The 22,515-nt window shown below is 40.5% G+C and overlaps 2 protein-coding genes across 5 annotated transcripts in view; one reads left to right on the forward strand and one right to left on the reverse strand.

Annotated features, from left to right (window-relative positions):
- Window positions 1–8,110, reverse strand: part of LOC119902231 (rho GTPase-activating protein 6-like) — a 78,811-nt gene extending 70,701 nt beyond the window's left edge. Inside the window, exon 1 of one of the 2 annotated variants that reach the window (XM_038718273.1) lies at window positions 7,393–8,110. In XM_038718273.1, coding sequence (XP_038574201.1) covers window positions 7,393–7,887 — 495 coding nt within the window. In that variant the 5' untranslated portion in view covers window positions 7,888–8,110. The remainder of the gene's footprint in view (window positions 1–7,392) is intronic. The other variant, XM_038718291.1, reaches the window with a different exon arrangement.
- A 2,463-nt stretch (window positions 8,111–10,573) lies between these two features.
- On the forward strand, window positions 10,574–21,262 carry LOC119902243 (male-specific lethal 3 homolog). Of its 3 annotated transcripts, none has more exons than XM_038718304.1 (14): window positions 10,574–10,818; window positions 12,337–12,419; window positions 12,647–12,742; window positions 13,147–13,241; window positions 13,344–13,441; window positions 13,761–13,889; window positions 14,021–14,178; window positions 14,376–14,534; window positions 14,641–14,876; window positions 15,120–15,209; window positions 15,713–15,822; window positions 16,177–16,276; window positions 16,393–16,477; window positions 19,144–21,262. In XM_038718304.1, the coding sequence occupies exons 1-14, from the start codon at window positions 10,720–10,722 to the stop codon at window positions 19,241–19,243; spliced, it is 1,638 nt and encodes a 545-aa protein (XP_038574232.1). In that variant the 5' UTR covers window positions 10,574–10,719; the 3' UTR covers window positions 19,244–21,262. The 3 variants fall into 3 exon arrangements, with proteins under 3 accessions (XP_038574232.1, XP_038574250.1, XP_038574243.1); XM_038718322.1 differs by lacking the exon at window positions 10,574–10,818 and adding an exon at window positions 11,089–11,235; XM_038718315.1 differs by lacking the exon at window positions 10,574–10,818 and adding an exon at window positions 11,289–11,432.
- Window positions 21,263–22,515: the final 1,253 nt, after the last annotated feature.

Below are 22,515 nucleotides of genomic sequence, written 5' to 3' on the forward strand. Positions count from 1 at the left end.
TTAAAGAGGTATTTTAGGAGGTTTACAGCCCTTTGCAAGTGGGAGCAATAGGCTTTCTGAGGATCTAAGGCTGTAAAATTTATAGTTGTGCTTTGAGGGGTTACAGCGTAGCTAGCTTATACACATGATGCGCTGATGTGCACCTCCTCGAAAATGTAACTACACAGTGGGGTTATGGTGTCTACTGCGATATCATGTGGGGACCGCAAGAAGTGTGGTTCGTCAGATTGTGCTGCTTGTGTTTTCTCCTAAAATCAGAAAAGACACTAAACTTTAAATCAAAGCTATCTGCTGTGGGGCTGCTGTAACCACTGCCATAACCCCTTATAAATTATGCATCCAGCTTAACACTGTAGTGAGACAGAGGCTACCAACTCTCTCCTCTCATGTCTCATTTGTTTAGTGTAATCATACCAAGCCACCACAACACATACACATTAGAATCTTTGAGTCACTCGCATTCACCTTTAGTTTCCTATCCTGTTTACAACAAAGATGCCTTGCAAAGCCAAAGAGGAAGAGGGTACAGTAAAAGAGTGAGCCTTACTCATTAGTAAGAAAAATGTAAGTCTAGGGCCTAGCCTGTCTAGGTCGAGCCAATATGTGGAGAACAACCCTGCTATACTGGGCATAAAAATAGATTTTCACTAAAGAAATTATATGTTAAGATGTTGAAAGAGCATATTTAATATTACTATGTGTCTGTTTTACTATCTATTACCCCCATTGAACATAGAAATGAGTCTGGTCTGTCAGGTTAACAACCAGGCCCATTAAATGTAATGAGGACCATAATCAAACTACAGCCCATGCAGACCTGCATTCATAAATCCAGAGCTTCTCCCTGGAGGGGAACTGTACTAGGACATGCTGCAAAGGTCACGTATACCATAACAAGGAATGTTTAGCAACAAGAAACAACAGGTTCAGTGGTATTTTTTGAAGGACACCTTAGTTCATTCTGGTAAAACTGTTGATTTAGCAGGATGTAAGGGAACACAGAATTTCACCAGGTGAACAGCACATGCAAAGAGAAAATCCACCCTAAAATCTGTCCTTTTGTGTCAGAGACATTTTTATCTCTGTTCATTTCTTACCAATTCGTATTGCAGAATGACATATTGGAATCTCATGCTTCAGAACTACATTGAGTTACAGCATGATTTTTTTCCTGCAACAATTATCTTTATATATCCTATATAGACAGTTGACTTAGAGGTAATTTGACTCACAGCAGCTCTGATTCATGCTGCCGTGAAATCAGACTATGACTTTAAGGCAACTGTGAACAGATTCAAATCAGAAACTACTGCTGTAAGCCAAGAAAATCAACCTGTGCCGCATCACAATTTCAGTGTTTTGATGGATGTTCTTGCAACAGCGTGATGACATCCTATATTTGACTGCTTGACCTACTTTATGGCCTGGCAGCTCTGCACTCTTGCTGCAGTGATACTGTTTGCTTAAACCAAAAAACTCTCTACATTTGTGAGACTACTTGGCTGAACCGTCCGAAGTAAGTGTACTTGTTTTTAGTGTGTAAGAGCATTCCAGAGATGTCGAACAATCAAGGTCGTGTTCCTCCAACGCAGCCTCCTCACTTTGAGGGAACTTAGGGAGGAAATCAGGGAGGAAAGGCAAAATGGACAGCAGATAGGTTCACTAGTTCAAGCCTCTCGGTTTATTAGAGCGTATAAGACGAAATAAATTGAAACAGGGAATCTTGTATAGCAAAATTTCAAATATGCAGAATGAGAACAGTTTTTTTGGTCTTGTTTTTTACTTTTGATTGGAGTGGTTGAACCAGTTTAGTAGTTACATTTATCTCATCCCTGAGTGTTTGTGATTGATGACGTAGCAACTCATCATAAAAGCCTGAGACAGAGCATGTTTTCTCTTTTACACTGGGAAACATTGGGACTCTGTTACAGCCCGAAAGAGAACGCTTCAAAATAAAGCTACAAAGTGCTTTACAGCACTGAAAAGATGCTAAATCTCTCCTCTTAGTTCTAGTTTTACAAACGTTACTGTAGAACAACTGCTGGCTCCTGGCAGATAGCCATGATCTGTGTGAATGCCCCAGCCTATATGGTTCATAGCATAAGCAATGGCAAACATGTGCAGCAGTTCATGCTGAAATGTCTCAGAAAAGACGGAGGTAGAATCTGAGTGCAATATATCTAATAAACAAAACATTACGCCAGTTGCTTGAAAAATGTTTTTACAGAATGAGTAAGCCTCCAACACAAATGTTTTTTTAATTAGATATTTCACATACCATGTGGTGGATTGGATCAAAATATATCACAGTACTTTTATCCAATAGCCAACAAACTGTCTCAAATCGATCAAATGTTGTAAATGTTACCTTTAAAGGAAAGATTTTCCCACTTTCTTCACCAGTTGTCTTTTAGTGGACGTGTGGATGGGTTTAGTTCAGCATCTTTGAACAGGTGAGTGTTAGCTGAACCGTCTCTCACTTTGTCGAGGCGAGAGAGCATTCAGTCATTTCTTAAAGGTGCAATGTGTGAAATATGGCCTGACTTTCAGTTTAAAATGTTCATTAAAAAATAGACTAAAATTATCACCAGAATGCTGTAGTAAATAACACTTCTGATGTCAAAGATCTGTATTTAGGTATTGGGCTGCAGAGATATCCACTTAAATTAGCATGCTAACCAGCTAGCATGCTAACCAGCCAGCCCCAGCCCGTCCTGTGTAAAGTAGTATAGCTCAGGGCCCCTGTACTTTCAGCTGGGAGATGTGATGCTGCGAGGCTGTGAACGATGAGTTTGCTGTGATCATTCCGGACTCAGTCAGCTAATAGGACCTCTAAGTTAGCTGCACGGCTAACTGAGCCAATGACTTGATATGTTATATGCTGCCCCCTATTTTTTGGGATATGAATTCAACAGGTGGAGAGTAGTCTCAGTTCTTACACATTGTGCCTCTTGAGATTTCTATAGCTAAATGCAACACAATGATGTAGCTGGTATAATGGTTACTATTCACCAGAGATGAGGCTGAAGGAATGTCAGTAGTTTTGCATGTATTTAGTTATAAACAAAACGAACAAATTATAATTTCCACCTCAAGGTGTTGCTAGAGGAAAATTCAGCAGATCACCAAAGTCACTGGGTTTCATCCGCTGGAAACGACGAATGTCTGCATCAAATGTTGATATGATATTTCAGTCTGGACCAGAGTGGTGGACTGACAATATTTAGAGCCATGGTGCTAGTGTGGCTAAAACAAATCAAATTTAGTGATCCTAAGCGAACAATAGATTGGTCGGTTAGACTTTCTCAAAGTGTCTTCTCTGAGCTGAGTACTTTGACGCAGTTCAACAATGATGCATAAACATTTATCAACATGGGGCATTTAGAGAATTTTAAGAATGATAACAACTGCAAGTCTAAATGTTAGTTTTCCTAATGAAAAAACACATCTGTAAACACTTTTCTCCACTTGACATGCTTTTGCGAGAGTGATTCCAACAAATTTTTTGCTAGTCTGAAAGCAGCCAAAAAAAGTTATACATCAGACTGACATTGCGTCATCAAGGTCACTTTGGGGGAAAGAATTGTGCTTTCACATAAGGAGAGAAACAGGAAAAGCAGGTTGTTAAACAAATGAGCATAGCGATCCAAATCTGATCTGAGACACATAAGATACCTGAATACAATAAACAGCTAAATGATGCCGGTGAAACTTCCTACATATAGCTAGCTTGACTGGGAGGCTGCAGGAGTACAGCCATACACTAACACTAAGGCTACCTGGTGATTCAACAAATGTCTAAAGAAGCAATATCTACCCACTATGTTGGGTCATTGCCACTTAGACAGGGAAAAACGGAAGGGGCATGATGTCTTACTGATCAACATTATCCTATGAAAATACTGCCAAGGCTCAGGTAGCAAAATAAGTATTTCACAAAGACATATAAAAGAGAGGTTTGGTTAACACCAAATTAATGCATACACATACAAAAACATATCAAATCTATGTGAGCTTCGGTTTTCTATCCCCCAAACCGTTTGTGCCTGTCTGATGTATCCCAATTTGCAGTTGTCACAATAACAAAGTAAATAGAAGTGGGATCCCACGTCACTAAAACAAAAAAAAAAAGACTAAAGTTCAGGAACAGTTTTTGCGCGGTAATAGCAGCTCTTCAGCCTTTACAACTAATATTACTTGATTAGAATACTCTTGAGGCTCCACTATGTAGCAGCTCAGTGGGTTTTTGTTTGTAAAACATTTAAATTGTGATTGTACATGCGTGCACATTACACCACCAGAACACAAAGGTCTGAAACACTGCTAAATTGCTTTAAATATTCTGTTATCAATAATTTTGTAATAATAGTTGTAGTTTTTGAAATGGTGATTTCATTTTGGAATGATTTTCTTCACTTAGTCTCTCTTCTAAAGCATTAAGGTCTAAATGTAAGTGGCTCTAAATATAGACTGTACAATGTCAACATTCTGGTGCCCCATAAATAACCACAATTAAATTAGCAGACCAATGTTTCCTCATTAGCTGCAATTTCTAGAGTGTCCTATAAAACCTACACTGTTTTTAAACTCGTGCCATTTTGCAAGAACATGTGATGATGTGATGTCCAGCTCAAGAGTCAGTAACTCCACATGAAGAACAAATACCAGTCACAGACCCTCCTACTATAATAACACAGAGGGTACTTTCTATTTTTTTTTCTGCGTCATTGTTCTTTCAACATCAACAACCTGACCATGGAAACATAGCTATTAAGCATTCATGGCCAATATAACTGTCAGACGTTGCTTTTTCTCCACTTTGTCTCTGCTTCTCCCTTCCACTCTTCCTCTCTCTGCCACTCTGTCCATGTCTCCCTCCTTAAAAAGGCATAGCACAAGACTAATCCACACAGGTTGCCGTACACACACACACACACAGTCAGTGGTGCAAATGCTATAACTGCTATTTTCTTTATTTACTGAATTTGAGACCAAAAATATATTTTGATATAGAAGATTAAAACAATTTCAAAAGCTGCTTTAGTCATTTATCTCACCAAAAAAATTTGGTTTGAGACATTTTGATCCAAACTGTCAACCTGGCATTAATATGATGATGAAGTATCCCCATTTTTTCAGCAAGCTCGAGCTTTGTTGAGTCTGGTTAAAATAAGAAAAACCATGATGATGTGATGTCATGAGGATTATTTCCGCTTGAACTTGGAGATTGCAAATTTAAACAGAAAACCTGCATTACAAACTGGAGGCGTGGTTTTCATCAAATGTTTTGGTGCTTGACCCATATGCAAAATCTGCCTCTCACAAGTTCACCAACTGAATAAAAGTGAAATACTTTATTGCTTTTGTTTCCAGCAAATGTACTAAAATGACATATTGACCACCATGTAGCTATTGTCTGCATTCTGACACTTGGAAAATTAGCCTGCAATGTGCTCTGGGCCCTGAACTCAGCAGGGGAGCTTGAGAAATATTTTAAGTGGGTAGAAATATGTGTTCAAAGACTCGTTTATATGAGAGTATGCCTACATGTAAATAAAAATTTAATATCATCTCACCTGCTTGGGTTTTTTGCAAGGTATAAACTTAAACTCAAATAGTAATAGTAAGTAAGAGCTCACACTTGTTGTCTTTTATCACCTTGATTTTGATCAACATTCCTCAGATAACCTTTCAGATCTTTCCTGTCACCTGATTGACAGAGCACAAAAAAAATTTCAACATTTCCCTCATTGACAATTTGTATAACAATGCCTGTTTATTGTGTGACATGCCTGTTCAGTTTGCATTAGAAAAAAAGTACACTGCAACTGAATCAATCTCTAATCTGCTACATTCAGTACATTCCCAACATAAAGTCTTTGTTTACGTTTAATTTGAGGGTTTTACTTCACACCCAACAGTATGTGAAACCTCCCAGCAAACCAGCAAACACTTCTTGGCTCAGTATTTTTACAAACACTCTGAGGTGCAATAACTTCATGGTCCAGATTGTACTAATGACTCCACACTGATGGCCTCATGTTATCCTCAGTGGGCCGTAGCAGGGGAGGGAGAAACTGCATGGAAAATAGAGTTACAGCGGTGGGAAACTCAGCTGAGGGAGAGCTTCTTGACATCTCAGAGAGGAACAGAGGGAGGAAAAGAGAGTGTGGATGTGTGCCTGTGTGTGTGTGTGAGAGAGAGCGAGAGAGAGAGAGAGAGGCACACTGCAAGAAAGTGAAACACAGAGTGAAGCTGTAGTTGTTCTTTGTAATGGGAAATGATGGGAGAGCTGTTTGAGGGCTGCACGGTTTGACCCTGTGACCGCAAGCAGTCGTGAGAACCAAGTCCTGGGCCATGTGTCCTTAAGACCCTCAAATCAGCACACACGCGCGCTACAGCACGTACACACACACACTTACACCCAAGAGAAGCAGAATACATATCAGCTAATTCAGAGGAAGAGACAATAAGTCCACAAAAGTAGCAAGACAATAATCATCCTTTTCATCAGTATTAACTATTTAGCCTATAAAGCCCCCCTGCTACAAATAAGTCACCCAACTATGTTTTGTAAAGGATTTCATATGCTTATGCTGCCTTCCCCTAATTCACACTCACATTGAAGCCTATATGAACACCAACCAACCCAAAGATGACAAAAGTAGGAGAAGGATCTGTGGGGGGGATCCAGGTGGGAGAAGTGAAGCAGTGCTGTCTCCTTCCCCTTCCCCCAGTCAATTACCCAAGTGCCCTTAGGCAATACCAAGACAACTGTAGTGCACTGGCTTGATGCTTGATACTGGAAGGCTTCCAGGTGCAGATGTCAGGGGTCAACACTGCCTCCTCAAAACCCATAAATCTTCCAGTTAGGCTCCATCATCTCCACACACACACACACACACACACACACAACTCAAGTCCTGATGTCTAACAGTCTATTTCAGATGCACTGCAGGCAAATGATCAGCAGCAGAATGATCTTCTCATCACAGTGCATGTGCTTGTTTCTAGCAGAAATACACAGTGTGTGAAGTCTGCTGTAGTTTTTTTTACAATTGTTCCAGGAGCTGTCATATAGACTTGCTAGTGTGTTGTTCAGATCAAGGGGGGGGGGGGGGGGGGGGGGTTGGATGGCACCTAAATTCTGTTTAGCCACTTTTCTAATGACATAGAATTTTAGTGTGCATCCAGTGAAGAAACAATAGGTCCAAAACATAGATGATTTAGGAACAGGTAGTTGCTTGCCTGATGTCCATATTTGTAACACTGCACTGACTAGCCTACAAACTGAACTCTAAACTGTGACACAATTACCTGCATGACTGAAGTAAAACCGCACAAGACAAAACGTATGCACTGCACTGGAATCAAAGTTTAAAAAAAGTTTACCTCCGATTTCCACACAACGTAAGCGTGAGAGCTTGACGGCTGCACTTTCTTCTGAAGCCACCTACGCGGGGAGAACAGCGTGCCGGTGCTTCCGGACGGCGCTGCACCGGATCCCCTCACCAGAAACGGTAAATCCCCGGCGGTATTCCTTTTGGCACACTTCACTATATCATAGTCAAAGTGGAAGTTGAAGGATGGAGAAACATCCAGAGGTATGGAAGGCGAAGAGAGGGATGGGGTTATGGGCTCCTTTAGTGTCGGAATCTTCGTGCGTAAAGCCGGTTTCCCAACCAAGTGCTCCGGAGACGCACCTGCGTCCGCAGCCGCCGCTCCAGAAAACGACGCGCCACTTTCTCCTTCGGCCTCGGTGCCACAGTGTCTTATAATAGCGGGGTCCAGGCTCCGAGTTTGGCGTAGCCTCCGTTTGGTTATGGCTTTTGAGGCAGGCGAGGAGCAGGAGAAGACGCTGTTGAGAAGTCCTTGAGCGGCAGACATATCTCCTTATTTTTGGATCTCACATCAGCGCTGCTCAATGCGTCTCTCTAAAGCTCCCCTACAACTGTAAGACGAGTTTAGCGCTTTCCCATCAACAGGAAGGGCCACATACAAGCTGTTGAAGAGCTGGAGTGCGCTGCATTTGGCTGCAGACGCTGGTCAAAGTGGAGAGAGAGCAAAGTCTTCTTTTCCGCTCCTGGGTTGCTCTGCACGCGTTGGTCATTCCCAAACTGGAGTGGAGTGAGAAGACACTTTGTGACTGTGTGGCTAGAGTGTGGGAGGGCAATCAGTAGGCTACTTTCATACTGTAGGCTATTCTTTTTTTCTTAACAATTTAATATCAACATATAGTAAGAACTTGAATTTCAACCCTCCATGTGAGTTTGCATTTGAATAGTCAACTCTACCAATCATTGCTCCTCTTTTTCGTCGTAAATAAAATGTAAATTAGCTCCAGATGATCATCAGCGGGTGATCACTAATTCTATCCACCAAAATCCATTCAGAAAACCATAAATTTATCCTCATTCGCCTGAAACAATTTACACCACTTTGACACTAAATTTGTTTCCTACTGGTATTTCAATTAAATATGTGGGGTAATATCCGTTTCTATAATTAATACGTTCATTTTCATAACGCTAATTAGACAAGTAGGCCTAGACAGACAGGGGTAATCAGACAGGCACAAGGTCATGCACACAGACAGACATGATTTAGCCGGGATGAAAATAGGCATATTAATCCTTGTCTCCCATTAATCCACCTCGTTGTCTGGAAATAATAGGCCTATCACTGGATCCTGCTGTGTGCTATTATTAGCGAAACAATAAGTGAGCCATATAGGATTAAAAGCCAATGCCATTCTTTACACCTGTGCAGGAGACTGTAATCCAGACATTTGTTGCTTGTGGAGGATATCAGTAAATTAAGTTTGTTTAGATTACTGTGCAAGTGTACGCATTTGTTTAAAAGGGGGAGTGTAAGATGGAGCATGTTTGGCCCTGTGTGTGAAAGTATGGGGAAAATGAAAAGAGACAGCAGGAGTCCGGAGAGGAGGGTGCTGCACGGCTGATAAAGGAGCTTATGAAGCTGCGCCGCATGACATGCTCACACATGCACACAACACAGCATGACATGACACTGATAACAGCTGAGATAGATTTGACCCTTCTAAAAACAGTCTGTGGGGGGAAAGAATGAGAGGAGGACTAGATGAAAACGCAGAAGCAGGAATTATGGCAAGAAAACACTGTGTTTTGCATTAGTTTATAATAAAGTTTATGGAAGGAAGCCAGCTATTGAGGCATTATTTCCCTGAACTGTGCCCATGCTGGATTTGGGGGGAAAAACAGGAATATAAGACAATAGTGCATAACTGAGAAGATATTATATGTTCGCATACTGCAGATCTATAAACCTGTGCAACATCCTTGACATTTCATTTTGCTCCCTCCAAGCTCTTCATCATATGTTAAAGATCTGGGCAATGCAGGACTCAGGTTACTAATGTGTAACAATGGACAACATTTAATGCGAAACAGTGATCATTTGACATGACTATCAAAATATTTCACGTAGTCAAGATCGAAGGGAAGGAGAATAAATCCACAAGGCTACACTTCAGCCAGTCACGTTCAGTGTTAGATAAACATGGACCATATTTGATGTACAAAAAGGCACCGCCTGAAACCATTTTAAGCAAAATGATCATATTCAGCTATAGCTGTGGAGACATGTTTGCAAACTCACAGCACAGTCTGAAATTACAAATACACACCCTAGAGCAATGTTTCTATCCAACTAAAGATTTCACATGTTCCTGGCTGCACATGTAAACATCTCCCATATTGTTCCAATAGAAGAAGACATGTTAATAATAACAGCATCTTAGCCTAATAATGTTCATGTCATGAATCCCAAATCAGAACTGGATTGGCTTTCCTCTTTGTTGAGATTGTATCCCAGGTAAAATGTGTGATTAAAATTGGGATAAATACAGGTGAAGTAGCCTACATTAAAAATATGTTTCACATGTTTGTTAGGTATTAGTACATGGAGACCTGTAAACGACCCAGGGTCCTTGAACATCATTACGAGGTCCACACAGTCAAACTGTAGCTGGCCCAAATTTTTTATATTTTATCATGCAGTTAATAAAGAAAGACAAAAAGCATACTGTAGCTGCACTTAGTAGTAGTAGGTCTAATAGTGATACACGCTAATATGTAGACTACATGCATTCAATCAAATTAAACTAATGGAATAAAAGCAGTATGCTGGTGAGTTTCTAACTGAGGAAAATGAGCTTCATGTAGACTTTTTTTTGTTCTCATGTACTGACATCTATTGGCCATTTTTAAAAATTGCACTACTAGTACGGTGTCCCTGAGAGATCGTCTCAACTTATTAAATTGCTTTTTTTTATGATGCCTTCAGTGTTATGGGAAATGTGCGTGCATAAAGGATCAAACAAAGCAACAAAATGGTACACAATGGAGGATGGATGGATAGATTTACATTAGTGTCTTGGTTTAGCCACTTTTCTATAGAGTTTCTGTAATGTGTGATGCATATGGTAACTGTTTTCTATCCTATCAAGGCATCCACTTGATGTGCACAACCGCGTCCCGCGTCTCGCGCAAGGAGAAATTACGAGGGTTACGTGAAGGCATCAAGAGAATGGTTGCATTTATCCCACAACAGCGCCATCCCGCCATAGTCTTGGTTTTGTTGGAAGACCCCTCACGGAAAAGTGTTTGGCAAGGAAAGGGTTAAGGAGTTTATAGGGTTTAGATCGATGCTCCCTCTCTCACACGTCGCCATGAACAAATGAATTCGCGGGGACTTAAATATCAATTTCACAAAGGAGAAAGAGTCCTGTGCTTTGAACCTGACCCTACCAAGGCTAAAGTGTTGTATGACGCTAAGGTAAGTTAATGTTTTGTGCATGTAATTTAGGTCTTCGGTATCGTATTTGGATTTTGTACAAACGAATAATTTATACGGGAAAAGCAGGGTCAATTCTGTATGCCTCAGGATATATGCATCGACCGGGAAGGCCTGCGGGAAAATAACGTTGACGTTAGCTGTTACGGTTCTTGAATGGTTTCCGGGTACGTTTGATTTCACATTTCTTCTTGAAGCGCATGATTTTTAACGTTACGTAGTAAAGATAACTATGATATTTTGTAGCTGTTATTTAATTTCAAATAAGGCATTTCGGCCAAAACTATTAACATTAACGATGCAGGCAATAATAGCATTATTCAAATTAACCTTTAACTTACTGTTTATAAAATATCTCTGAAGTAACGTTATAGCTGGGTGGCTATCATCCAAAGAAAAGTAAGTTTAACGTTAATGCTAACACCTAATAAACAAACGGACCAACACATCTGCCTTGCGAAGTTGGCCATGGCTGACCGTTATGAATCAGTTATTGTTGTGTAGCTATTTAAATGCCATTGCATGCGAGCTAAAAAGATCATTTTAATGTGTTTCAAGCAGACAAATGCCGAGTATCCGTATTATAATCTTGTCGGGTGAGTCCTCAATGTGGTTTTCACTAGCTGGCTAGTGAACTTAGCTAGCTAACGCTAAGTGCAGTGCAAGTTAGGATAAGGTTTTGTTTACATCAAGGCTTGGCCTTTGCTAACCAAGTGGCGCTAACAGTTAGCATTAACTGTGGAATTACAAAGTATTTTGCTTAAGTAGCAATACCGACGTTACAATGTAAAATACCAATTTACACGTAACGTTAACTTACTGAATTAAACATTTTTGTGGCAAAACGTAAAGCTAGCTACTAAAAGCATCAAAAGCAAGGGATGCTACGGTGTATTATTGATAACTTATATTAAATTACAGTAAGGTACAGCCGGTCCATTTGATGCTTAGTCAAATAACGTTACGTGGCATAGTGTTGTGTAGGCTAATAGTTGGGCATTAAGGACACATTCTTCTGATATTTCCAAACGTAACGTTAGTCCCTCGCACTGTTGCATTATGAGGAAAGTTTATCCTTCCAGTCCCAAGCTTTAGTTATCCATAGCTTGCATCATATTTCATGAGGTTATGATAATACTTCATTTGCCCGATAAGAACTGACGATGCACATCAATGATGATGATGTCTGAATAGCCTTTGTGGTTCCATTTAACGCATGTGCAATCCTGATTTGCAGAGTGATTGAATGGCTGGAAGCATACAAAATATAGTTGAATGCAAACTATAATATTGACTTTTGAAATGCAAGTAACTGAAAATGTAAATTCTCTAAACATGGAAATACTCAAAGAACAGTACGTGCACATTTATTCCATTTCTGCTGATCCTACCAAAGCGTTTGAGTGTTGACACCAGCTGAATTGTGTGGGGAAGCACTGTCCTTTGAACCACAAGTTTCTTAAGCAAGACTGTTCTTAGTGTTCTGTGTTCGCTTTGCAGGTCATTGATGTCTTGATAGGTACAGACGAACATGGAAGAAGAATCCCAAAGTACCTGATTCACTTCAGTGGTTGGAACAGAAGGTAACATTAATTGGCTTGCTCTGGATAACAGTCAATGAACACAGTCACCTACCTATGTATACGTACTAAGTCATATTCACTGTAGTGTTTATTGTTGCAAAATATCATGTTCATCAAGTTGTGTAATAATAATCATAAAACACTGCAGTCAAATCATGCAGCTCTGTGTGTTTATTTTTTTTTAAATTTTATTTATTTTGTAAATGTTTGTGTGTGTTTTTGAGTAGCTGGGATCGTTGGGCTGCAGAGGATCATGTCCTAAGGGACACTGAAGAAAATCGTAAATTGCAACATAAACTGGCTCGCAAAGCTCTAGGTCGCATGTAAGTTCACATTCTGTTAATTCATTCAATCATGGAGGTGAATACCATCATAAAATGTAATCATTGAATATATTTTCACTAACACAGACCTAAGTGTGCACCACTTAGGTCTGTGTTAGTGCTCAAAATAAGGAGGATGTTCTCAGACTTCAGGGAGAATTCAGAGTAGAATCACTGAATTAATCTTTTAACTTAATTGTAAAGCTATAGTTAAGTTTTATTGTTGATTTCAGACAGGCACAATGCTGTCAGTGACCATACATGACACCCGTAACTAGAACCACAAGTGTGTCAGTGTCTAGTCTGCATCCACATGTTTTGTTTTTGACCTTTCTAATGGTTTGTTCTATTTTTAGACAAGACTGATACCAATAGTGTGTGTTGTTTGTCTTTCCTGGCGGTAGGAAGAGAAAGGCATGGGCGAAGAGGCGTCGTCGTCAGTCTGGTACTAAATCTTCTTTGAAGACTCTCCCTAAGGAGGACGACAGTGATGACGCATGTGAGAAATCTTTCTCTGTCTCTGTTTTTTTTTTTTTTTTTCTTTTTGCTCCCAGTCTCCCTTAGCAATCAGATTAATCCTTCCGTGTTCTTCTGTCTTTAGGTTTGATTTCGTCTTCAGAGAGCAGTGACGGGGACGATTCTGACCCTGACTCTTCAAATAGTGGGGACAGCACCTTCTCTGAGGACATCAACAAAATGGTGAAGTGAATCCGTTCAGTTTCCACCCCAGACAAGGGCATATATAGACCAACGTTTGCATTTTAGGCCTTTAGTTGATGTTGTTAGTTGGCATAGCAACATGCAATGATTGCCACCAGAAAGTTCCCTTGTAATGTACATTTAGAATAAACTCATAGTACACCTGTGTGCTTCTAGGTTAAACATGTAATTAATTGGGTGATAGATTGTTAAGCCCAACATGTATTTTATGACCGTGACTTTGGCCCAAAGAAAACCACCATATCCTGTTAGTTTCTACAGAGCATGTACATGAAGGGTCATATCTTGTTTGTTTCAGAGGGTTGAGCCAGACGTCAATGTGAAGAGGGAATGTGAGGAGAAGGTCGTCCATGTGGACATCAACATCCCCGATGCTCTGAAGAAGAAACTCGAGGACGACTGCTTTTACATCAACAAGAGGAAGAAGGTACATGCAGCAGAGATTAAGCAGTGTTTGTTTAGCTTGATTGATGGTAGGCGTGTTAAGATGATGGAAGCTTGCTTAAATTGAATTGACTCATGCTTTGTTCGTGATTGGCCATGTTTTTCCTCTCCCAGCTGGTGATGGTTCCCTGCCAGACGAATGTCGTGCACATCCTTGAGTCCTACGTCAAGCACTTTGCCATCAACAAAGCGTTCATGGCCAATGAGCGGTACCGGCGTCAACAGAACACCACACAGAACAGCAGTCCACAGCCAGTCCCTCCAGAGAAGAGGTGAGTCTGCATGCAGAAAAAAATAGTGTGATAGAAACAGATTCCGTATTCATATTGTGGTAATTCTTGTATTTATTATATGTTGTAAACGCATTTTTTAAAAATATGATTAATTCCTACATCTGGGACAGGCCCAGATTAGAGTGTGCATCCGTGTTTTTGAACATTAACTAATTATCCTTTTTATTTTTTTTAAGCGAGGAGTTGTGTAAGGAGATGGTCGATGGCCTGAGGATCACATTTGACTTCACCTTACCCATGATCCTCCTCTACCCCTGTGAACAAGCTCAGTTCAAAAAGGTCAGCTCCTCCAGGCTCTTCCTGGCCATCAATGAAAGCTCCCCTTGCTCCAGCAAGTAAGTCTAACATGATGAATCAAGTTTCAGAAACCTGGCTATGATGTACTGCGTTTGTGTTCTGCTGGTAAGCTATAAGCCTTTTTCTCTCCATTTGTGTTGGAAGCACCCAACGAGAGCGCAGCCCAAGCCCGTTGGGGCACAACCCACCAACCCCCCAGTCCACAGACAGCCAACCAGCACTGAGCGACACTTCTGCCACGACGCCTACTGCCCCAGCCCCGATCCCGAAGCGCAGGCGTCACCCTGACATGGACTGTATCTCATACCAGTCCCAGTCACTCAGACGCTCCACCAGGAACACGTCTGGAGGTGACCGGCCAGCTGAAGGAAGCAGTGGAGGTAATCAGTGTTTACTGGATTTAGTACTATTTTGAAAATGATCTAAAAGTGTGTGTGTGTGTGTGTGTGTGTGTGTGTGTGTGTGTGTGTGTGTGTGTGTGTGTGTGTGTGTGTGTGTGTAAAAAGACTATCTAATGTTACATGGTTTTATTAGTAGTTTGTTTGGTCTCTTATTTTTTGTGGAGTGAGTAGTGACAATAATTATACTTACGAGCTATAACTACAATGTATGGAATGATCCAGGTGGAGGCAGTGCCACAGCGTCCCCGCAGCTCAAACGCCGCTTAGTCGACACCTCATCCCAGCCAAAGTTCTTCCTCAACCTGGACAGAAGTAAGCTGGCATGACATTACTTCTAATTAAAGCTTCTTGTGGTATTACTCTTAAATGTAACATTCAACCTGAACTCATAGTATCTGGAAAAATCAGTTTCTGTTTTAATGGCCTGCAGTTATCCAACCTTCTTATCTAAATAATGCAGTATTTCAATAAAGCCTTTACAAGGGTTTTTCAAAGAATACTTTTGTGATTATTCCTCCACAGTGTATGACTTTATGATTGCTTACACTCAATACAATTCAAATTTCAATATAAATCCTCAGATTCATTATCAAAATGATGCATTTCATGAAACATTTAGTATAATGATATTTAGAAGTGACAACTTTTTGTGTTTGTAATAACCAGCTTGGCCCAGTAGATGGTGCTACCTTATTTCTTTCCTCACTCATGCATTGCATTAATTCTCGTGGTCATTGGTTTATTTTGTTAGACATCTTGCTGTGTAGCTTATCATGGCTGAACTCTGTAAAGGTGTTGTTCTCCTCTTTACCCAGAAACCCCAGTGCACAGTGGCTCATCTTCCCCGTTGCCCTTGACGCCGAGCAAAGAGCGAAGTGGGCCTTTCTATGGCCTGGAGAGCCGGAGAAACAATGAGCTTAATGAGGTAATTAACATAATATTAACTGGAAGGGACACAGTGTCTTGCTCAAGGACACTGGGATAGTCATGGAAATGGCCTCATTGCAAGGAGAGAATTTAAGCAACCTGTATGAATTGAAATTGTCACTTCAATCAAAGCACCCAGTGTATTAAACAGTTTGGTCCTTTGCTTGTGTTTGATAATTTATACAGGCCTATGGTATTGCCAAGTTTTACATTGACCAGTCAGTAGAAACATATTGGACATTGATCACAACCTTCAAATATGGTCAGTTCAGAACTGTTCATGGCATTTGTAATTGGTAAATATATGAAATCTCAAAGTTTCTGTTAAATGCTTTTTCCTTTACCTGACCAGGTCCTAAGTTGGAAGCTAACTCCTGATAACTATCCTCTGAATGACCAGCCTCCTCCGCCCTCCTACCTGTACGGAGCACAGCACCTCCTGCGGCTTTTTGGTTGGTCTCTCTTATCATTTAACTTTCACAGGTTCACTAGTTATACATGATTTAAGTGTTTGGATGTTCACTGTCCTCTTTTTTTTATTTTTTATTATTTATTTTTTTACTTATAGTGAAGCTTCCTGAGATCCTGGGCAAGATGCAGATCCCCGAGAGGAACCTCCGAGCCCTAGTCAAGCATTTGGAACTCTTTCTCAGGTAACTGATGGTTGTGTTCAAGTCAAATATATCTTGCCTCTATGCATAAGAGGTCCCATGGGTAAGTGCTTTACAAAGCAAGGGAGGGACAGAAACTATTTAATTAAAATGGGTTAAAGACTATAGGTTGCAAGTTTATTCCCACTGCGCAGATGGCAGAGTACCAATGCCTGGTTTACTCAGGCCTGAAGACTTACAATTTCTTCACTAAAATATTCAGGCGTAATATTGAAATCTCATCCTTATTTAAAAAGGTTTTGTGCCATCAGGTTGACAAAAACTGAATAATTCCCATGGAGGGTAAATCATTAAGAAGGTGATGCGGTGCATTCAATTACTGAAGCATTAAATAGGGAGCACTTCAACTTAAAATGCACCTTTTAGTAATAACATGCACGGTTCATTAACCAGGGTATGACCTAGCTAAGCAGCAAAACTCAGTAGTAACTGCCAGTGTTGAGCAGCAAGAAGTTCCCTTGACAAATAGATTTTATGCCTTATACTCATAGTATGCAGATGTAGTGAAATGTGTGGTAGCCTGCTTCACAGTAGAATAGTAAAAGCAAGAGATTAAAAGACCACAATAAGTGAACAACAAGAAAATAGTCATTGTCTGCAAATGATCACAACCAAACAAAAAGGCAAGGACGAGTAAGTAAATGAGAGCATTGGGGAGGGTGGAGGGGAGGGAGAGATGGAGCGAGAATCAGCATGTGTTAGAGGGAGGGAGATGAGTGGGCGTTACACAAGCGCGGAAGTCTAATCTTTAAATCCTCCCTAGCGATCTTCAGTTCAGCCGGCCCCAAACCTGGGGGATTTAGGTCCTCTCATTCTCTAATCAAACACATGCAGTACCGCCTTCTGCCACCATGCAGTGCTGCAGAGCAACATCTGAACATGCCATGGAGTGGGCACGGAGACAAAACCTGAGTCTGAGAGCCAAAAATTACCTCTGTTGCACTACTCAACCAAGAAATGTATATAAATAAATAAACTGGAGCTCAGCACTTGGTGCCACAAAAATCATGAGGTGGTCTTCTGAAAATAGCTAGACTTGGCATTCATGTGGGCTTGTGGGAATAGAGTGGTGTGCAGTAGGAAGGGATTACAGCATTCACCTATGTATGTGATGCATCGCCTTCACCAGAATGGCTCTAAAACAGCATTGTGAACACTGTACCGTAACACTTGCACCAAATAAAATACCAGTACTTCATTCTTTTCAGCAGCATTAGCACTTTCTTTTGGCAAAGCATCTCATGCAGTGCCATCAGTATTGAGGGGAAACATCGGTAGAAAGTCTTTTAATTCACTCCAGTGGCACTGGATTGCAAATCACCGGTGCATCTCTTTTCACAGAACATTATTCTGCAAAATGGCACAGACTATATTGGAAGCAAAGAAGAGTGAAGTGCTTAAAAGAAAATTACTTTTGCAGTTTCATTTTCCTCTGTAGCCTCGTGATGAACTAAGCGCTTAAGTCAGGATTGATAATATTCAATACGGAAAACACTGACATTTTCCTTCATTAACTAATTTAATATTTTGACCGTGTTGGGGACGCTGCAGGACACTGGACACAAACTGAAATACTTGTGTGTGTCTTTTGGGAAAGCCTTCGTGCCTTTTACTCTGAATCCCGCCTTGTGGCAGATTGTGCCGAGCGGGCAAAAATTGATTGATGTTGCAGAGACTGATGTGCAATGCATTTTGGGATTTGGCCACAGTTGATCTCTCACTCTCCTTTTCTATGATTACGATTAAGTGTGGGCGTGTGTGCATGCACATGTGTACACACATGTTAGGCTGATATACAGTGTATGCCTGAAGCGGCTTGCCTGGTGTTTAATACTGATCAAACGACAGTAAAGATTAGCACAAGCCTGAATTTCTGGGACAGAAGAACCAAAATAAATCCCAATTAATATATATGCACTGATACCTGTTAAGTGCCTTTTTAAATAAATCTCTCTCTGAATCAACTTTTCTTGTGCGCAGTAAAGAATTAGGCTTAAAAATGAAATTTCTGTAAACCAAATCTTGCTTACCTTTTTATTCATTCACTGTGGGGTGCTTACACGTTCCCTTTATTGTCCCATTAGGTTGTCTTGTTTGTTACTCGTAGTCAAAGAGTTCTCCTCTGATGAGGATAATTTGTTTGCATTGAGATTAGGAAGGCCGGTGGAGCTAAGATGAGATGGCAAGATTTAGAGGATTTGGCCGAGTAGCGGATACTAAGAAGATTCCGGATTAGTTTTCCCGCTACTGATTAGAGGGTGGGGGGGTGGATTTTTCACTCTTTCCCTCTCTGACTGTTGGTCGGTCATTCTCATGTTCTCAGTATTTCTGTCATAGGAATTGGTTCTCTGGTAGTAGTATAGGCGTGGATGAGGGGGCTTTGTCTCCGACATATATCCCGCTGGCAGAGGGCAAAGGGTCTGGGATTTACGTGGAATGAGCCAGGGATATCTAGGAAAACCAGAAGTTGAAGTGAACTGGGACTTTTTGCTTCATCTAGGCCTATTGTATTTGTGTTTTGTCACATGACAAACGGCGCATGTTCAATATTAAATCTGAACAGAGAGGAATGCTGAATATTGTTGGAGTCAAAATATCTCACCATATTTCCCTCTTTTGTACTTCATTTTCCTGCCTCCCTCTCTTAGGTTTCTGGCGGAGTTCCATGAGGATTTTTTTCCTGAGTCCGCATATGTGTCAGCATCAGAGGCCCACTACAGCATGAAACAACCGAGGCCAATTTATTGAAGGAGACGCTGGCTGTTGTGTTTCCTTCCCTTGCGTGTCTCTACCCTGACCTACCTTTCAGCTAGCATGACCTTTTTGTGGCGTGTGTCCAGCGGAATCAGCAGCAGCTTTCTCTGGAGTTCAGCTGTATTGTTTTCCTGGGCAGGCTTTTCTTCTCCTCTGGCCTAATGTTAGTTTTCCTGCTGTTGCCTCGTGGAACCAGTTGCTTCTGCCACGCCGCTAACCCTCACCCATGCTCTATTTGTGGGAGTGTCCTGCTAGTCATGCCACCCTGCTCTGCTTCGCTTCAGTGTACTGCTCCAAGGCATGTCGAGGGCCGTGTGATGGCGTGTGCTAACTTTTTTGTAGGCCCCATATGGGATTTAATTCATAGGAGACAGCTACTTATGATTCTTCTTTCCAAGCCTTTCCTCATTGTCATGTTTTTTGTTTGCTGGCCTACACTCTTTAAGACCGAGCTAAGGCTGGAAAGTTCTCTAGCGCCTCAGATATTACAGACTTGCCAAAACAAAACCATTTTGAATCAGCTGTGGAAGCCAATACAATTACTGCTGTTTGGCAAAGACCTGCTCTGACTTTGTTCTAGCCACAACATTGGAACATTGTGGCATGTTCGTAGAAGGGAAAGCGACACTGATTGAAATGCCCTGTGTTCTTGTTCTGCCTGCCCAGTAAACTAATTTTCGATCCTCTTTAGGATGCTGGTTTGGTTGCTTGCCCCCTCTTTATGTAGCGACTGTAGAGCTGCCAGTGGTCCTCTCCCGGATAGGATTCCTCCTAAGCTACAGTAGGACTTCCTATGCTGGAGCGGCTTCATTGCTTTTGCGGAGTAATTCTAATTAACTGACTCTTTAAAACTTTTACCTTCAGAAATGTTGTTTTTCCTCTGGACTTTTCTGTTGTATTACACTGTTTGGATGTGCAATTCAGTGTTCATGAGAGATGTTCTTATTTCTTGCTTTTCTTTTGATGTTGTCCTGTGCATGTCTGATAAATGTCTAGCAGCTTTTTGTTACGTATTTTTTATTTTTTTTCTGCCTGTTCCTCTCACTGTGGCCACCGTCTAACAGAAAGTACAAGGCACAATGTGAGAAAATTGAAAAGATGGTGCGCTGTGGACAACATATCAGAGAGTAAACCGTGTGTTGCTCCTTCATATTCATACACAAATCAATGTCATATCTTTTTCTTAAGCTAATCTTACAGGTAATCTTTAATATACAGTTAAAGACCAGTACCAGAAAGATTGGACAATCACTTAAAATGTGTCAAACTAATTTAGGAAACATGTATGTGATTTACAGCATAACACCTGATGCAATTTGCTAAACATTTCATGAGAAAGAATTGGCAAAGCAAATGCTAGGAATTATTTGAAAAATGCAACAGAAGCGATAGTTATGGTTACTCGTCATGACATTGTGAAAATGTAAATACAAAAACGCCTGTTGATCAGTATGTTATTTATTTTTCTTTGTGCCACTGGATCAATCTGTGTTGCTTGTTGAATTGGTTGCACAATACTTGACAAAGCCCATTCCAGACTTGATAACACACAAATGAAGTGTCAGCTGTTTCTTGGCCTAATAACATCTGTCTATACAGTAAACCGATGTATTGTAACACACTTGAATGTATAATACAATGTATCTGTTTCCTGTTATGTACAGAGGTATAATTTGCATAGCATGTTATTAATTTCTATTGGGTTTATTCAGTGTTGTCTGTTTCCCTTTAGCCCTGTGGGTTTTTTCCCCAATAGTTTAAATAAAGACTTTGTAAACTTATTCACATACATAAAGCACCATGATTGTACTGCCTTGGCCAATTTTAGGCTTGTCAGTTGTTGTATTATCTTTTCACTGCAAGATGAATCAGCTTGGGCACATGCAAATGGATTTGAATCTCAAACCTCACAAAGCACTTCTCAATTTAAAGTTAAATGTAGACAGGAGAATTTTATCCGCTACCTTGACCTTCCATGTCCCCAAACTATAGCTGATTAAAACTTTCACCCTAAAAAATGCTGTTGCCACAGTTTGACGTTTTTAAATCTTTAAATCTGATGTCCTTGTCAATGTGACTCTTCTGTTTTGTCTTTGAACTACTTCAAAGCAAGCCTAGTCTAATCTAGTGGTGCTCATTTATATGAAAAGTTGACACTACTTTGACACTTGTTAATCAAAGAATGCTGATCTAACAGATCTGCTGTTAATGTGGTATGATACCGCCACCGTTCCTGTGGTGAGCTTTAGTGAGCAAATTGAAATTTTTATCTAATCAGTGTACCCTTGTCTGCTGAAGATGGATGGGAGTCTTCTAGTGCTTGTTGTTCTAAGCAGAGGTGGATGTGTTTTTGGCAGCGATTAGGGTTCAATATGTTGTTCAAAAGCATTGACTTTTGGAAGTGGTTGTCCAGAAACACCTCTGTGTTGAGGGACTTTGACCCAGTGGGCAAAGCCACACTAAATGCCAGTATTATCTCCCAGCAGAACTCTTGTAGCTCTGGCACAGCTCTCTTGGAGAAATTATTTAACATTTTGGGAAATTGCTTTTTTTTTATTGCCACGAGTTAGAAGAGAAGACTATACTACTCTCATGTCTCTTGAATTAACTTTGGAACTTGAGCTGGAAGTTGATTAGTTTAGCTTAACTTAGCATACAGACGCAGCAGGGGGAAGCAGCTAGCGTGGCTTTATCTGAAAACTCAAAAACACACCTGTTTTTGTTTGTGTAAGAATTAAACAAATGAGATACAAGGTGTTTAATTAGCTTTAGAGGTAGTGCTAGTGATGTTTTTGAGCTGTTGGAGTGTATCAGGGTAGCTCTTTCCTCCAGCTGTTAGTTTTTGCTAAGCCAAACTAATCGAGTCTTGGCTCTAGCTTCATACTTGATAGACAAACGGAGTGGCATCAGTCTTCTAATCTAACTCTCATATTCCAACATAATTTGCCTCCATTTTTCATTCGTGTATTGTTTTATGTAGTTTGGTCAAGTTAGATGGGGAAAGCCAGAACCTTTTAAGCTTAATGCTATGCTTTCTATTTTAAAGCTATCGAGTTTTTCAAATAAAGCAAGTACACTGTATTTACCAAGTCTTTGCCAAATTTCTAGTGCAGTTAAGTTAACCTGTTGGCGCACATTTGAAAACCTTAAAAAAGGTAATTTTTAAAAGGAGCTTGGATTTGATGTAAATTTGATGTATAAGTCTCTTTTCCCATACCTGTATACTGTATCTTTACTCTCTTCTGAACTATGCTCTTAGTCTATTT

This window comes from Micropterus salmoides, unplaced genomic scaffold (assembly GCF_014851395.1).
Source record: "Micropterus salmoides isolate LMB-PRFRI ecotype aquatic unplaced genomic scaffold, ASM1485139v1 Ms_hic_scaffold_1, whole genome shotgun sequence".
Taxonomy (NCBI): domain Eukaryota; kingdom Metazoa; phylum Chordata; class Actinopteri; order Centrarchiformes; family Centrarchidae; genus Micropterus; species Micropterus salmoides.

What these genes read in the sequence shown, in the direction of transcription:
- LOC119902243 (XM_038718304.1), top strand. Translation starts at nt 10,720, where the DNA reads ATGAATTCGCGGGGACTTAAATATCAATTTCACAAAGGAGAAAGAGTC. An exon ending in CTGAGGACATCAACAAAATG is followed by an intron (nt 13,442 to 13,760) that starts GTGAAGTGAATC and finishes TGTTTGTTTCAG; the next exon opens with AGGGTTGAGCCAGACGTCAA. An exon ending in AGCTGAAGGAAGCAGTGGAG is followed by an intron (nt 14,877 to 15,119) that starts GTAATCAGTGTT and finishes GGAATGATCCAG; the next exon opens with GTGGAGGCAGTGCCACAGCG.